This window comes from Salmo salar, chromosome ssa14 (genome assembly GCF_905237065.1).
Source record: "Salmo salar chromosome ssa14, Ssal_v3.1, whole genome shotgun sequence".
In the NCBI taxonomy this organism is placed as follows: Eukaryota; Metazoa; Chordata; class Actinopteri; order Salmoniformes; family Salmonidae; genus Salmo; species Salmo salar.
Window position 1 is genome coordinate 68,691,769 of NC_059455.1, and position 18,271 is coordinate 68,710,039.

At 41.0% G+C, this 18,271-nt stretch overlaps 1 protein-coding gene across 7 annotated transcripts in view; it reads left to right on the plus strand.

The window, feature by feature from the left end:
• Positions 1 to 18,271, plus strand: part of LOC106569851 (A-kinase anchor protein 9) — a 157,416-nt gene that overhangs the window by 14,981 nt on the left and 124,164 nt on the right. For all 7 annotated transcript variants that reach the window (XM_045694733.1, XM_045694734.1, XM_045694738.1 and 4 more), the window contains exon 3: positions 13,805 to 14,062. In XM_045694733.1, the coding sequence (XP_045550689.1) occupies positions 13,805 to 14,062 (258 nt within the window). The remainder of the gene's footprint in view (positions 1 to 13,804; positions 14,063 to 18,271) is intronic.

Genomic DNA, 18,271 nt, shown 5'->3' on the forward strand with positions numbered 1-18,271 from the left:
ATATTATATTGTCATTTAAAGAATTATAGATTTACATCTCTTGAACGCAATCAACTTGCCAGATTTAAAAATAACCTTACTGGGAAATCACACTTTGCAATAATCTGAGCACTGCGCCCAGAAAAATACGCGTTGCGATACAGACTAGCCGCCATGTTGGGGAGATCTAAAATCGAAAATACTATGTAAATAATCCATTACCTTTGATTCTCTTCATCAGATGTCACTTCCAGGTATCACAGGTCCATAACGAATGTAGTTTTGTTCAAAAAAGCTCATCATTTATGTCCAAAAATCTCCGTCTTGTTAGCACATGATCTAAGCCCGCCGGACTTCACTTCATGAACGAGGGGAAAAAATATATTTACGTTCGTTCAAACATGTCAAACGTTGTATAGCATAAATCATTAGGGCCTTTTTTAACCAGAACATGAATAATATTCAAGGTGGACGAATGCATTCTCTTTTATAACGTATTGGAACGAGGGTACCCAACATGAACTCGCGCGCCAGGTGTCTAATGGGCCATCATCGTTCCATGGCTCTTGTTCGGTCAGATCTCCCTCCAGAAGACTCAAAACACTTTGTAAAGGCTGGTGACATCTAGTGGAAGCAATAGGAAGTGCCAAAATATTCCTCAGCCCCTGTGTTTTTCAATGGCATAGGTTTAAAGGTAATACAACACATCAGGTATCCACTTCCTGTCAGAAAATGTCTCAGGGTTTTGCCTGCCAAATGAGTTCTGTTATACTCACAGACACCATTCAAACAGTTTTTTAGAAACTTTAGGGTGTTTTCTATCCATATATAATAAGTATATGCATATTCTAGTTACTGGGTAGGATTAGTAACCAGATTAAATCGGGTAAATTTTTTTATCCAGCCGTGCAAATACTGCCCCCTAGCCCCAACAGGTTAACATGAGTCTTCAATATTCCCAGGTAAGACGTTTTAGGTTGTCGTTATTATAGGACTATTTCTCTCTATACCATTTGTATTTCATATACCTTTGACTATTGGATGTTCTTCTAGGCACTTTAGTATTGCCAGTGTAACAGTATAGCTTCCGTCCCTCTCCTCGCCCCTACCTGGGCTCGAACAAGGAACACATCGACAACAGCCACCCTCGAAGCATCGTTACCCATCGCTCCACAAAAGCCGCGGGCCTTGCAGAGCAAGGGGAACAACTACTTCAAGGTCTCAGAGCGAGTGACGTCACCGATTGAAACACTATTAGCGCGCACCCCGCTAACTAGCTAGCCATTTCACATCGGTTACTCCAGCCTAATCTCGGAAGTTGATAGGCTTGAAGTCATAAACAGCTCAATGCTTGAAGCACAGCGAAGAGCTGCTGGAAAATGCACGAAAGTGCTGTTTGAATGAATGCTTACGAGCCTGCTGCTGCCTAACACCACTCAGTCAGACTGCTCTATCAAATATGAAATCATAGACTTAATTATAACATAACACACAGAAATACGAGCCTTAGGTCATTAATATGGTCAAATCCAGAAACTATCATTTCGAAAACAAAACGTTTATTCTTTCAGTGAAATACAGAACCGTTCCGTATTTTATTTAACGGGTGGCATCCATAAGTCTAAATATTCCTGTTACAGTGCACAACCTTCAATGTTATGTCATAATTATGTAAAATTCAGGCAAATTAGTTCGCAACAAGCCAGGCGGCCCAAACTCTTGCATATACCCTGACTCTGCGTGCAATGAACGCAAGAGAAGTCACACAATTTCCCTAATTTAATATTGCCTGCTAACCTGGATTTCTTTTGACTAAATATGCAGGTTTAAAAACATATACTTCTGTGTATTGATTTTAAGAAAGGCATTGATGTTTATGGTTAGTTACATTCGTGCAACGATTGTGCTTTTTTCGCAAATGCACTTTTGTTAAATCATCCCCCGTTTGGCGAAGTTGGCTGTCTTTGTTAGGAATAAATAGTCTTCACAAAGTTCGCAACGAGCCAGGTGGCCCAAACTGCTTGCATATACCCTGACTCTGTTGCACAGAACGCAAGAGAAGTGACACCATTTCCCTAGTTAAAATAAATTTCTGTTAGCAGGCAATATTAACTAAATATGCAGGTTTAAAAATATATACTTGTGTATTGATTTTAACCTCTCTGGGCCAGTGGGACGCTTGCTGTGGTGTAAAATAGTCATATGTTTGAAAAATTGAAGTTTTTGCTTTTTTGAGGAAATTGAATAACGCGCCACAGGATTACACTGGCAAGCGTCCCACCTAGCCCATAGAGGTTAACTTCTCTAGGGCCAGTGGGACGATTTCGTCCCACCTACGTAACAGCCAGTGGAATCCCGTGGCGCGTTATTCAAATACCTTAGAAATGCTATTACTTCAATTTCTCAAACATATGACTATTTTACACCATTTTAAAGACAAGACTCTCGTTAATCTAACCACACTGTCCGATTTCAAAAAGGCTTTACAACGAAAGCAAAACATTAGATTATGTCAGCAGAGTACCCAGCCAGAAATAATCAGACACCCATTTTTCAAGCTAGCATATAATGTCACAAAAACCCAGAAGACAGCTAAATGCAGCACTAACCTTTGATGATCTTTATCAGATGACAACCCTAGGACATTATGTTATACAATACATGCATGTTTTGTTCAATCAAGTTCATATTTATATCAAAAAACAGCTTTTTACATTAGCATGTGACGTTCAGAACTAGCATACTTCCGGTGAATTTACTAAATTACTCACGATAAACGTTCACAAAAAACATAACAATTATTTTAAGTATTATAGATACAGAACTCCTCTATGCACTCGCTATGTCCGATTTTAAAATATGTTTTCGGTGAAAGCAATAATTAGCATTTTATTTTACTGGGCTGACGGTACCTGGATCTGATGGTCAGTCTCAGTGGAGGGAGGAGCGCAGCAGACAGGGTCTGCCTAAACATCCCTCCACTCTCCCATAATTTCTGCCTCATGCACAAATTCATGTTGTTACTCCTATGAACAGAGAAAGTGAACTGAACCAGGTTTTCCTCTAGAATTTTGCCTGTGCTTAGCTCTATTCCGTTTCTTTTTATCCTAAACTCCCTACTCCTTGCTGATGACAAGCATACCCATAACATGATACAGCCATGACCATGCTTGAAAATATGGAGAGTGGTACTCAGTGATGTGTTGGATTTGCCCCAAACATAATGCTTTGTATTCAGGACATAAAGCTAATTTCTTTCCCACATTCTTTTGCAGATTTACTTTAGTGCCTTATTGCAAACAGGATACATGTTTTGGAATATTTTATTCTGTACAGGCTTCCTTCTTTTCACTTTGCCATTTAGGTTAGTATTTTGGAGTAACTATAGTGTTGTTGATCCGTCCTCAGTTCTCTCCTATTACAGCCATTAAACTCTGTAACTGTTTTAAAGTCACCATTGGCCTCATGGTGAAATCCCTGAGAGGTTTCCTTCCTCTCTGGCAACTGAGTTGGGAAGGACGCCTGTATCTTTGTAGTGACTGGGTGTATTGATACACCATCTAAAGTGTAATAACTTCACAATGCTCAAAGGGATATTGTATGTCTGCTTTTTTTTTTACCCATCTACCAGTAGGTGCCCTTCTTTGCGAGGCATTTGTTAACCTCCCTGGTATTTGTGGTTGAATCTGTGTTTGAAATTCACAGCTTGACTGAAGAACCTTACAGATAATTGTATGTGTGGGGTACAGAGATGAGGTAGTCATTAAATAATCATGTTAAACACTATTGCACACAGTGAGTCCATGCAATTTGTGAATTGTCAAGGAATTTCTTGCTCCTGAACTTATTTAGTCTTGCCATATCAAAGCGGTTGAATACTTGACTCAAGACATTCAGGCTTTTCATATTTTATTAATTTGTAAAAAATTCTAAAAACCATAATTCCACTTTAACATGACTGAGTATTGTGTATAGGCCAGTGACACAAAATCAAAATTGAATACATTTTAAATTCAGGATGAAACACAAGACAATGTGGAAAAAGTCAAGGGGTGTGAATACTTTGAAGGCACTGTATGTTATGATGAGATATGTCTTAAATACTGTACATATTGAGTAAGAAACAGTATATGAAGTGTTGGCTCAAGTCTCTGTGTTGACATGCCAACTGTTGATCATCGCAGCAGCTGTCAAGATGGCTGTTTTCTAAGCTGTCCGGGCGTTGTGCCAGCAACAGCAAGTGGCTTACCTCGTCACAGGAACAACACTAATAGTGTTTTCAAGCTCTGACACAGCCTATTTGACTGTTCACGTAAATGGAGTTTAGACCTAGTTGATTTTAATATTATTCAGGGATTTTTCTTCCATTCAAATCCTTAGGCAGGCTGCCTAAGTGTTTCTTTGGGGGGGTTGCCGAAGTCTAAACAGTGCCATTTATATAAAATAAATAATGATTTTTAGGATGGCAAAACGCTTTGTTTAACTTTTTTGATAATATAATCTTTGTAAATTCTTAATCACCCATGTAGAAGCTAAACAGTCAGGGATAATTTCAAAGTAAAAAACAACACTGAATTTATCAGTATTGATTTTGTTATTATGTTTTTGCAAAAAAATGCAGCGTTAGCCATGGCAAAATGAATAGAATTGCAGGAAATTAAACTGCAAAAGGTTCTCTCAGCTCCATGGAGAAATTTGTATAATTATAGGAAATTGGCCTAAAAATTCCAATTTCTCTAAACTGCCAAGATGGGTGTCTCTAAAATGGTCTCGACAATTCAGCCACGCCGATGGGCTGACCATGCCCATTGCCACACCCCCTGCCACTCCCACCACTTTAGGCTCGTTTTAATCCAGAAAAAAATCCTGTTCATAAAAATGTCTACAATGTCTACAAGGATATCTTTACTTTATTACTTTGGGGGCTTATTGTGGGTGTATGGCATTTTGTTTATGCTCTTGGAGGTTGCACTTTGAGTCAATCCTGCAATCCCTATAGGAAAAAGGTCTGTGCTACTTCCGACTCACAAGCAATTACAACTTTTGTCCTGAATCAAGTTTTATTCTCCCGTACGGTGGTCCTACTCTGTTTAGTCCATATTAATTGTACGTTCAGAGCCTTTGGGTAATTAATCAGCCTCCACTCCGCTAATGATTTAATTTCGGTCTCAAGCTATCTTGTGTAATGGTATACAAGATCGGCCATTGTGATCACTGTAGACTCCAGAGCTGAGTGCCGTTAGTTCAACCACTGAACACAATCATGACCATTTGGAGGTACAAAACTGTTAGGCTACCTTGAAATTTTCCCAGTTTGTACATGTTCGTGTATTGTTCAGCCTTAGGCTATAGCATTAGATGCTCAGAGGTTAAGTCTTTCTTGTATTTGTTTTGGCAATGAAGGTGGGTGTTACAAATGTGATTAGGGTCCCACATATGTAGGCCTATAACTGCACTACTGCCAAATTGAATCTGGTTATTTATGTTGATTGTTGTTCATTGTCTTTTAATCCGTGCCTGTACATTGGGTTACAAAAATGTTTTAACAGTAGTTTGTTTTCTGTACCCACTAGGCTATCTAATGGGAATGCTCTCTGTTTAAATGAACAATCACTCACTTACAGCAAACATTACTCAATGTGCCATAATTGATCAAATAGAAAGCCCCCAAAAAACACTGAACTTAGCATGGTACAGTGTGCTGTTTCGCCATGAATTGTGTTAATCTATCGTTATTATCTGTGGGGATAAGCAGTGACACTGAGGAACAGATAATCACTCTCTTGTAATGGCGCCAGTGGCTGCATTAGCTAACCTTTGTGAAACAACTCAATGAGGTGGAATGCTTGATGCAGAAATCTCTAGAATTATCGTCCAACAAGCCAGTGTTTTGATTTGAAGTGCTTAGAGTGCTATATGAATAAGCAGCAACGATTTACGCTCGCTGACTGCCAAGTAGGCTACATGTTTGTCCCAGATAAAGAATGTTTGCAAAACATTGTCACTTACACCATCTTTGAGGCTGCAGATGGCATTATTCACCTACGTAGGCCGCAGTCCCATATGCTTATCCAACTCGATGGTCCTCTGCCAAATAGGGCAACACAGCATCATTAGCCTAAGTATTCCGAGGGTTTCAATTTACTGGGAGAAAATAAATTGAATTTGTTTCTGCTGTGCAAATCCCCACAGGTCTGGAGTTGCTCAATTAGCAACTATTATCCTACAGTACAAGTATAATACTAGCTGAAACTCTATTGACATACAGTAACTCCCCAGCCTCCCTATGTGTTAAAGTAAGCCTAGTTTTTGCATGTTGCAGTTTACACTTAGCCTAATGACACTGAGTGTGTATTTATGAAGATATAATCTGTATGAACCAAAAGTATAAAGAGTGTTAGGTCTAGAGATGAAACGGTAGGACAATTTCATATCACAATTTTAGTGACCAAAATGATCATGGTTATCAGTATTATCGCGGTATTGTTAAAATGTGCTGGAAATGTTCAAAAAGTACTGATACACACACTGAAATCATTTCACCAACAAACAAATACAATTATCAGCACTATGAACTTTTTGTGTGCATGAACATTAAAATAATAACATTAACATTAAAGATGACACCATGTGGCCATGAGAGGTAAATGTTTCCCTAGTGCAGGTTTAAATGAACACAACCTTAAGTAAGTAAAGCAATGTGCATGTAAGAACAATACAACCATATGTAAACAAATCCAATGTGTAGGTGTTTAATTAAAACACAATCAGTGCTGTTCATTTGATTGTATGTCTGTTCTCTCCTTCATAAAGAAATAAGGTTCTGCTGGCCTAACATCCTGTATGGGTGCAAATTTGTTCACTTAGATTGAAATGTAAAAATGTCAGCATATTTACTTTGTCCGGTTTAAGTGATCTGTGAGGGGAGACAACGTGCCCGCTGGCACTGAACACTCTGATGGCACGCTGGTTGCTGGGATGCACAAAAGCTTCCTGGCAACCCTGGCAAGGTGAGGCAGCCCTGATGCATTGCCCCTCCACCACACCAGTGGATCCTCTTCTGCTGGAATGGGTAGCAGAGACAGGTAGACCTTGATCTCTTCTTTCACTCTGTCTTCTGGGGTGGTCGGAATCTGACCCTCTTCACCTCTCTGCTGCCTTGATGAGGTAATCTTTCTCAGCAACCTAGCCAGGTCTTTCACTTCCGATGCCGCTGGAGGTGCTGCTGGTGCTTTGTGGTTCTTCCCTGACTTGTGCAGCTGCCAGCTTCAAGGCCTCCTGGACACAATTGTCAGTGTCAACTTTTGTAGCTTAGGCTCATCTAAAAAGCTTGTTTTGAAGCGGGGGTCAATGAAACAAGCCATGTGCATGACACTCTTTGCCTTCTCTGTGTATCTTTTGTTAAGGTCTTCTCTCATTACCCTTTTCATCCCCTTGGTCAGGGATGGCTCTGTATCCTTTTCCACCAGAACGTCACAGGTGATGTGGTCCAGGACAGGCTTGATGGCTGACAGTGTCACTCGTGTCTCTGAGGCAAGTGTATCTGTAAACTTGCTCAGAGGTTCAAGGAGCTGGCACAGTTGCTCCATGACACTTATGTTGGCATCCTTGGGCATCAGATGCCATGTTCCTCTTTCCCCAGCCAGTGTCGCACAGACTGGCTGCTGTTGGCTGCTGTTGGCAGAGGAAACGCTCAAGCGCTCAAACACTGATCATGTGTGTAGATCTCCATCGGGTTACCACATCATGGATCAGAGCCTTCTGTGGCATGTTGAGGGCAGCTTGCTTTTCTCTCAGTTCTCTCCTTCCTTTCCAGCCCTGTGAGAAGCCTTGGACCAGATGCCAGCAGGCCTTGACTGCTCTGTCAACTCTCTGAATTTTCAGAGCCTTTGAGATGGCCAGGTTCAAATTATGGCCAAAGAGCCCAAGCCACAGATCTGGGAACTCGTCAAAAGCCTTGATCATGTTTGTTGCGTTGTCTGTGGTTATGCAGACTAGGTCTTCCTTGTTGATCCCCCACTCTTCCAGCATATTCTCAAAAAACTCTGATGTTGTGCGTTTGTTATTATTGGTGTTACATTATTATTCACACACACAATCTCTTCTGTGTTGCATTTGAGTATATGCAATGACCCCATGCACAATTTACAGAAATACAAATGAGTCTTAAGAATTAAGAAGACAGTGATAGTAATAGCAATGAGCCCAACAATTGACATAAATACAGCAGTATTGTATAGGAGTATATCGTGTTTCTCTTGTTGGAACACTTTTACAACCAAGTCGACGACTGCCGGATTTTAAATGAACAAAATATGTTGGTCGGGTGACTAAACTACATCACGTGTTATTGTGTGCAATGGGCGTATAGAGTCTGCAGACACACGACGCATACAGCAGCAGAACAACGTGTAGTGTTTTTACAAGAGTAGGTAACACTGAAGGCTTCTCTTTACATTATTGACAAGCTATTAGCAAGTTAGACAGACAAACCATGACATTTTCCCCTATTCCCAAGTCCCCACATAATGCATTGAGCTAAAAGTTACCTTGCATTCGCTATAAAGTAGTGGGTGGTGGTCACGAAGATGACTGGAGATTAAGTGTTGCCCCCTTTCGCAGCATTTATTTTTATTTTTTTTGCATGTTCTGCAGACAGGGTGACAATCTTCGATTAAGTTTCCCTCAGCACTCTTGTAAAACCCAAAATACGACCACACTTCAGATTTGGTCCTCTTAGAAGGGTGACAAATCTCCTGAGCGTTGTCACTGCCTTCCGCCATGTTTTCACACAAAACAAAACCCACTTTGCATGCTGTGCCTGCCTCAGATTGTTGCTAACAACTGAGACATAAACTGAAGAAGTTCCACAGACCTGTGACTAACAGAAATGGAATAATGTGTCCCTGAACAAAGGGGGGGTCAAAATCAAAAGTAACAGTCAGTGTCACCAGCAAAGCACCCCCACACAATAACACCATCTCATCCATGCTTTACAGTGGGAAATACACATGCAGAGATGATCTGTTCACCCACACCTCGTCTCACAAAGACATGGCGGTTGGAACCAAAAATCTCCAATTTGGTCTCCAGACCAAAGGACAAATTTCCACCGGTCAAATGCCCATTGCTAATGTTTCTTGGCCCAAGCGAGTTTTTTTCTTATTATTGGTGTCCTTTAGTAGTGGTTTCTTTGCAGCAATTCTACCATGATGGCTTGATTCACACAGTCTCTGAACAGTTGATGTGTCTGTTACCTGAGCTCTGTGAAGCATTTATTTGGGCTGGTAACTCTAATGAACGTATCCTCTGCAGCAGAGGTAACTCTGGGTCTTCCATTTTTGTGGCGGTCCTCATGAGAGCCAGTTTCATCGTAGTGCTTGATGGTTTTTGAGACTGCACTTGAAGAAACTTTCAAAATCCTTGAAATTTTCCGCATTGACTGATCTTCATGTCTTAAAGTAATGATGGACTGTCGTTTCTCTTTGCTTATTTGAGCTGTTCTTGCTATAATATGGACTTGGTATTTTACCAAATTGGGCTATCTTCTGAATACCACCTCTACCTTGTCACAACACAACTGATTGGCTCAAATGCATTAAGGAAATAAATTCCACAAATTAACTTTTAACAAGGCACACCTGTTAATTGAAATGCATTCCAGGTGTCTAACTCATGAAGCTGGTTGAGAGAATGCCAAGAGTATGCAAAGCTATCATCAAGGCAAAGGGTGGCTATTTGAAGAATCTCAAATATAAAATATATTTAGATTTAACACTTTTTTTTCGTTACTACATGATTCAATATGTGTTATTCCATAGTTTTGATGTCTTCACTATTATTCTACAATGTAGAAAATAGTAAAATAATGAAAAACCCTTGAATCCCTTAACTTTTGACCGGTACTGTATGTAAATAGGTATTTCTGTTTTTAATTTGTTATAAAGTAGCAAAAATGTCTAAATCTGTTTCCACTTCATTATGGGGTAGATTGATAAATGTTTTATTTAATACATTTTAGAATAACGTAACAAAATGTGGAAAAAGTCACGAGGTCTGAATACTATCCGAATGATCTGTATATTTTCTAAGCTGTCACATAATTGTTAGCGTTCTAAGGCACTGCATCTCAGTGCAAGAGGCGTCACCATAGTCCCTGGTTTGAATCCAGGCTGTATCGCATCCGGCCGTGATTGGGCGTCCCATAGGGCGGCGCACAATTGGCCCAAAGTCGTCAGTTGTAAATAAGAATTTGTTCTTAACTGACTTTGCCTAGTTGAATAAAGGTTACACACACCACACCAGAACACACTGACCAAAAAGTTATTTTGTTGGAATTTATGTATGTCCCCATTACCAGTAAAACATCATCAAAACCTATTTCTTTCACTTACTTGCTGTGCTGTTTCGTTGTTCATTTGTTCAGTCGTTTCATTCTGAAGCAGGAATTCATTATTGTACCTAGCATCGAGCATGATGGCGACACAGTATGAGGTTCAGAGAGAATGCCACCGACTCGGTTGTTCACAGCCTCGAGTACTTTTATAAGTTTTAACACCGCAGTCTGTGTCAGCAGTTTTGTTGAGCAGGCGTTTCAATGCCATGAAAGGGGGTATCTGCTGCAGACGCAGTTGAGCTTATTTCTCGAGTCAGTTGTTCGAATGGAGCTAGGAGTGTTCCTGTTTCCAAGTTTCAAACATGTTCTCAAATGCCATTGAAAATGGCCGCAGCAGGATAAAAATGAGCACAATCTTGAGCATGCAATACGGCTTTCCTCAGTACGAAATCCTCGTCGACCCACTGTGCTGTCAGACTCATAATGCTCATGGGGCTGACATCGCTGGTCCAAATGTCAGTCGTGAAGCTAATAGCAGTGACGCTCATGAATGTGAGTCTCAATAATACTGTGTAACTCCGGTAGGGCAACATCTGAAAAATAGTGTGTCCCAGGGCTCGACCTGCAGGTGAAAGCTGGTGTGGTTACATGTGGTCTGCAGTTGTTAGGGCGGTTGGACGTACTGCCAAATTCTCTAAAATGACATTGGAAGTGGCTTATGGTAGAGAAATTAACAGTTCTGGTGGACATTCCTGCAGTCAGCAGGAATTGCATTCTCATGCCAATTGCATGCTCAATTTGAGACATCTGTGGCATTGTGTTGTGTGACAAAACTGCACATTTTAGTGGCCTTTTATTTTACCCTGTGCAATGATCATGCTGTTTAATCAGTTTCTTGATATGCCACACCTGTCAGGTGGATGGATTATCTTGGCAAAGGGGAAATGCTCACTAACAGGGATGTAAACACATTTGCAGTGGTGAAAAAGAACCAATTGTAATATTTGATTAAAAATAATGATATCTTAATAGAAAATTATTCAAGTAAAAGTGGAAGACCCCCAGTGAGATACTACTTAAGTAAAATACTAAAAGTATCAAAAGTCAAAGTTTTAAAATAATTTCAAATGAAATATTAAGCAAACAGGAGGCACAATTTTCTTGTTTATTTTTAATTCACCGATTAGCTATGGGCACACTCCAACACTCAGACATCATTTACAAGCAAAGCATTTGTGTTTAGTGAGTCCGCCATATCAGAGGCAGTAGGGACGACCAGGGATGTTCTCTTGATAAGTGCGTGAATTGGACCATTTTCCTGTCCAGCTCAGCATTCAAAATGTAACAAGTACTTTTGGGTGTCAGGGAAAATGTATGGAGTAAAAAGTACATTATTTTCTTTTCGGAATGTAGTAAAATATATAAATAGTAAAGTACAGATACCCCAATAAACTACTTAAGTAGTACTTTTTAAAGTATTTTTACTTAAGTACTGTCTACCACTGCAAATGTATTAACATAATTTGACAGAAATAAGCTTTTTGTGCATATAGAACATTTCTGGGATGTTTTATTTCAGCTCATGAAACCTGAAACCAACACTTTACATGCTGTGTTTTATATTTTTGTTCAGTATATGATTGACTGAAAAGCCTTATTTGAGACTTGGCCTCCTGTTCTGTAATGGCCAAAATTCATTCAAATTTCTACTTTAACTTGTCATAAAACATAATAGCCTATAGATAGGTTGGGTTATTATGAACTTAATCTGTCAAAATGGAATCACAAGTTGGGCGGGCCACATAAAAGCAGGCGAGCCAAAAAAATGCCCCCTGGGTCAGGACACATGTTGCAGACCCCTGCCAACTGCATGTACTAGGTTCAGCTGCATTGAGCTCTAGTATGATACCCTGCTACTGGAAGTGGGTCCTTTTTTAAAATACATTGTCTCACACCTGCTGCCCACAATGGCCTGCTGTTTGAGCTCCCCTGCTGTCAGCCAGCTCCCATAGCCGGCCATTCAGTTCACTGACTCTTGCATTAACGCTCACTCACTTCACCCCACTCAGTGGCTGTCACCAGCCCCTTATCCATAATGGATATCAGGGCTTTTACTGTCCAATCCATGTCATTAGTGCCAGCATTCTCTTGTGGCAATTAGCTGTACAGAACCCCTGCTGTTTGTGCACTGAGGGAAATTAAATGTGTGTTTGTGGGTGCAGACTGCACACCAAGGGAAGTTTGTGTGTGTGTACATGCTCCAAGCTAATTTGTGCGTAGTCTGTTTATGTAGGGTATGTGTTTACATATTGTAAAGTTAGACAATGGCATATTACATGGAAATTCATGTTTTTCTCATTAATTCAAACATAAGAGCAATTCATCTGTTGATACCCCACAATTCAGTAGGCCTGGCATGATGCATCTCAATATACTAGCAGCCTAAATGTTCTCTCCAGGTCTCTGTGCGAGCTTGTGAAAAGCTGGCGAGGTCAGGTGATCCTAGCTTTTTGTAAATACACCCTTCTTAAAAGCATCAGATTTGTCCAGATTAACTTGGGATTGTCCAGACACCCTCCGTCTACGTTCGTTTCAAAGAAAGCCTGCCCCCTCAAGGGATATGGAAATGAAAGTCTGAAAGTCGATGAAGGGAGCGCCGTGGTAGATTAGGATGGATTTTGGACAACTTTTAGACTTTCGCTAAGCCCACAACCGCCATTTGCTCAAGTAGTGTTTGGCTATCTTTGAGATTTACATGGATCCAGATGCAATCCTCCTTTCCTATCCAAACAGTTTCTCTTCCGTTTGTTACTAAAGACATCACTTTGCACACTAATATTTAGGAGAGGGGAGACAATTTGTAAATGGAGGAAGCTTTGGTGGTGAAAACTGCAGTTTATCCATATACCAAATTACCAATGCGTTTAAGTCATTAGATGTTTGACATATAGGGAGTTTAAAAAATGTAATCCTTTTAGCAGGTATTTAAAAGATTAGGGGTAGCCACAACAGGAAGCTAACTGTTGGTCATTAGGGGCCTATGTACAACAAGGATTCACATTTGCATCCGAGGTTGCTAGCGCCGGGACACACGCAATGTTTCACACGAGCTTTACCAAGCTATGTAGCACTACTGTAGGTATTTTTGTCTTGTAGATTTTTTTCCCCAGAACATTTTTGCATTTGAAACACCAACTAAAGTAGTTGATTATTTGGTAGGCCTCATCTAACAGAAAAGGCTAATTGAACTAATCATCAAAGATCATTTGAAGTTGATTGTTTGCATTTTTTTAAGGAATGGAAAGCTTAGCATTTAGATGTAGTATAGTCAGTGTTCAGTGTAGCATAGCCTCTAGCCTTAAACCGAGAATTTAGCTAAGTTTGTTGGACTGCTTCTTAAGCAGCGCAGACACACTGTAATCTCTGTATTTAACCTCACTGACCCTGCCTTGCCTGTTGTCTGCTTTTCCTCTCCCTGTGTGACCCCAGTTGGCTGAGTACCGGCAGAGAAAAGCTCACGCCGACAGACAGAAGAAGCAGAAGAAGAAAAAGAAGAGAGCAACAGACAACCCGGGTGGACATGGACCGGGGAGCGGGGAGGCCGAGCAGGAGTTAGATCAGTCAGTGGGGGAGGGGAGTGGGGGGGAGGGAAGAGTGGAACAAGACCCTCCTACCACAGAGTTTACCTTCGCCAGGACCCTGCACAGTGGTGAGACGGTCAAACATGACCAGACATACACCATAGAGGTAAGGCCAAAAACTTCTGTACCATCTCTAACCATTGATTTACCATTTGAATTGAGCTTCTCCTAGCGTGCAAACCTTGCTTGATTTGGAGAGTCTGCGTTGAATAGACTAGAGAAGAAACTGGCTTGGCTCAGTAGTGTGAAAAGGGATGAGAACTGGTACTTCTCCTGGCCCTGAAATTACAGTTTATTAAAATGAAATTGGTCTTCTGTGCTGAATTTCTCACAAGGGAGAACTGATTAAGCTAATCAGCCACTCATCAAGACGTAGATTAGATGGATCATGTATTTTAGTTCTAGGTTCTTTTTTTGCTGATGCTATGTTGGAGAAGTAGCCTAATGTGTGTAGGGATACATTGTAAGCAGTAGTAGCCTATATTTATGTGGCTTCCTGTATTGTCCCATACTGACCATCTAGTGAAAGATCATGGTAACTTGAATTAACACTAAATGTGCTCTTTACTTCTAAAGCATTGGCTTGAAAAAAGTATGAAAATGTAAGCACTCACTACTGTAAGTTTGTCTTGATAAAGTATCTGCTAAATGACTAAGATGTACATGTGAAATGTTGAATAGAACATTAGATAATAAAATGCAGTCCAATTATGACATAAAAAGATTTTGGTAATCACGCATATTCACTGCCGGGGACCCTGATAAGGGATTCACATTTTGTTGCATCAAAGACATTGTCTGAATCCGTTCGAGCAGAATGAGCAGTGTCTCAGATAAGTCTCTGGAATCAACCTATGCGTTGCTATGAGCGACTTTTGTGAGTGCCGATTTCCAAAGGTGCAATATTGAAGCAGCATTTCCCAAACTCTTTCCTCGGGACCCTAAGGGGTGACCGTTTTGATTTTTGCCCTAACACTACACAGCTGATTCAAATGATCAAAGGTTGATGTTTAGTTGATTATTTGAATCAGCTGTGTAGTGCTAGGGCAAAAACCAAAACGTGCACCCCGTGGGGTCCCGAGGACCGAGTTTGGGAAACTCTGGGTTAAAGGGATGAACAGTGGAGCAGTCAATAAGGGTCCTTGTTAGTGCTGTGTTACCTCTTGATTTGCTGAATTTGAAACCTGAGTTAAAGCTGGCCAACTGCATTTATTTTATTTTTGTGAATATTGTTATTGTGCTAGAGGGTTGGGTTAGAGTATTCTTTCAAATTTGGTTAGATATTGAGCAAAATAATAACCAAGAAGATAAGGTAAGGAGTTGGTGAAAATTTTGTTCAGACTTCTTTTCCTATCTCTTCAGACATTTCTTTATAAAGCTTCATTGCAAGCTTGCTCAATGATTCTCTCCCTCTTTCAAATGACTGTCTTATCCTGTCATTTTTAATATAACTCAGCTCGCCGTTACATCGTCAATGTGAAATAATTTCTGTTTCATAGACAATCGGCAAGCCCCTCACAACCTTGAGCGCATTCACAAGCATCAACCAGGCTGTATGCACCATGCCACCCCCAACTCAGCACCTACGCCGAACAATGCAAACTCCTCTCTTTTCTCCCTCCCTTCTGTTCCTTTGTACTACTTGTGTCACGAACTGCATTAATAGTTTTCATTCCCTCTGTTGCTGAAAAACCACACAGTATTTCTTCTCTCCTTGCCAACCGAATGTGACTAGGAAATGATGGGTTGCCGTGGCAACAGAATTGCCTTTAAACAGTTTAAGCCGCCTCATTCTTTTGTTGGAGAGCTTTGTGACCTTGCAGCACAAAATGGACCCAAAGGTGATTGAATAGAGTGGCTGCTTCCTGTCTTTTCTTTTGGTGGTCGGTATTCTTGAGCTATAGCTCAGCACTTTCTTCTACTGTATTTCTATAGGCATGCAGACATTTTGAGCAGCACCGCGCCTAACTGTTTGTCATGAATTTCCACTTCTGTCATTAATGATCAAATTTTCGTAGGTCCAAGATGCTCATGAGTTTAGACTCATGCCGTTGAGTTCAGACTTATCTGAATCCATATTTGTAATAATGAGACTGATAAATGGTTCAAACTTTTAGTTAAAACCATTTTGTTTTTAGTCTGTTTGTTCTCACAACAATGGGTTTTCATTTCCAAGACAAAGGTTGTAATTGGCCCTGGGCGCACCATTGAATGAACACGGAGACGTTCTAAGTAGCCATACAACTTCCCTTGCAGAGAGGGGTTGCTGTGGAAACACCAGCTTCAAAGTGTTCCCCTCCAAGGCACTTGTATAGGCAGACTGGTTCAGAGATCTGTGCGAGTGCTAACCTGTTGTATTGTCTCTCACCGGCGCATATCTTAAACTGATGAACCGCGGTTCCCATCTGACACAAGTGGTATAATAGAGGCAGATTTGCTGATTATCTGACATCCTAATACAATCAAATCCACCATAAGCAGCTTGCCTATCTTTGAAATTCATATTCACTTGTCTTATTCATACTTTAGATACATTTTAAGTTACTCCAATCCCCACATGATCTTGGACACGTTTTATTTTTTGTGCAAAGTTGCAAACATGACAACAATCTGAAACTTCTCTTAAGACGTCACATATGGTGTTGCTAGAATAGGAAAATGCTGTTTCCTATTCTATCTTCCCTAGAATCACCAGAATTCAACAAGCACAGTCCAAGGAATATAGGCTAAACTGTTGCTGATATCAAAGCATTTCAAAGTCTCTCTCAATCCTCAATGAAAAGGAACTATTGGCCTACTGGGCCATAAACTCTGACAATAAAAGCTCTCATTTCATTTCTCCTCGTCTTGCACCATGGTGTTCCAACTATTAATCTTGTTAAAGTGAAATTAGCCCCTCTAGAATAGGCTTTAATGATCATGGCCATTATTCCATTGAAAAGGAGCTGTCTTATAAAAGTAGGTTGCACCCAGTGATTGAATGTGGCACCCCATGCTTCCAAAATGCCCCATTGAATGTAGGTCAAACGGGTAGACAGCATTTGACATCGCCATAATTAACCCGTTCTTCTCCCGAAACTGACCAGAACTGGCTGCACAAAGACTAATCGGAAATGAGAGAACAATAGCCTTGTCATATCATGAACAGCAGAATTCTAACTGTACACACAATATTGACCTAGGATGGGCTTGTCTTAGCTAAAACTGCATACTTGTCTTATTGTCCATCAGTTTTAATGCACTTTGAAGCTTTGTTTTTCCCTATGCTTGTTTTTTAAATTATATTTAAAAATTTATTTATTTTTTTGCCCCTTTTTTCTCCCGAATTTCGGGATATCCAATTGGTAGTTAGTCTTGTCCCATCGCTGCAACTCCCGTACGGACTCAGGAGAGGCGACGGTTGAGACATGCGTCCTCTGAAACACCCCCTGTGTCAAGAAGCCGCACTGCTTCTTGACACACTGCTCGCTTAACCCGGAAGCCAGCTGTACCAATGTGTCGGCAGAAACACCGTCCAACTGGTGACCCTGTCAGTGTGCATGCTCCCGGCCCGCCACAGGAACTATCGGCCTACTGGGCCATAAACTCTGACAATAAAAGCTCTCCTCATTTCATTTCTCCTCGTCTTGCACCATGGTGTTCCAACTTTTAATCTTGGTAAAGTGGAATTAGCCCCTCTAGAATAGGCTCTAATGATCATGGCCATTATTCCATTGAAAAGGAACTGTCTTATAAAAGTAGGCAAGAGCGCGATGGGACAAGGACATCCCGGCTGTCTACATTTAAGTCATTTAGCAGACGCTCTTATCCAGAGCGACTTACAAATTGGTGGATTCACCTTATGATATCCAGTGGAACAACCACTTTACAATAGTGCATCTAAATCTTTTAAGGGGGAGGGGGGGGTTAGAAGGATTACTTTATCCTATCCTAGGTATTCCTTAAAGAGGTGGGGTTTCAGGTGTCTCCGGAAGGTGGTGATTGACTCCGCTGTCCTGGCGTCGTGAGGGAGCTTGTTCCACCATTGGGGTGCCAGAGCAGCGAACAGTTTTGACTGGGCTGAGCGGGAACTGTGCTTCCTCAGAGGTAGGGGGGCCAGCAGGCCAGAGGTGGATGAACGCAGTGCCCTTGTTTGGGTGTAGGGCCTGATCAGAGCCTGAAGGTATGGAGGTGCCGTTCCCCTCACAGCTCCGTAGGCAAGCACCATGGTCTTGTAGCGGATGCGAGCTTCAACAGGAAGCCAGTGGAGAGAGCGGAGGAGCGGGGTGACGTGAGAGAACTTGGGAAGGTTGAACACCAGACGGGCTGCGGCGTT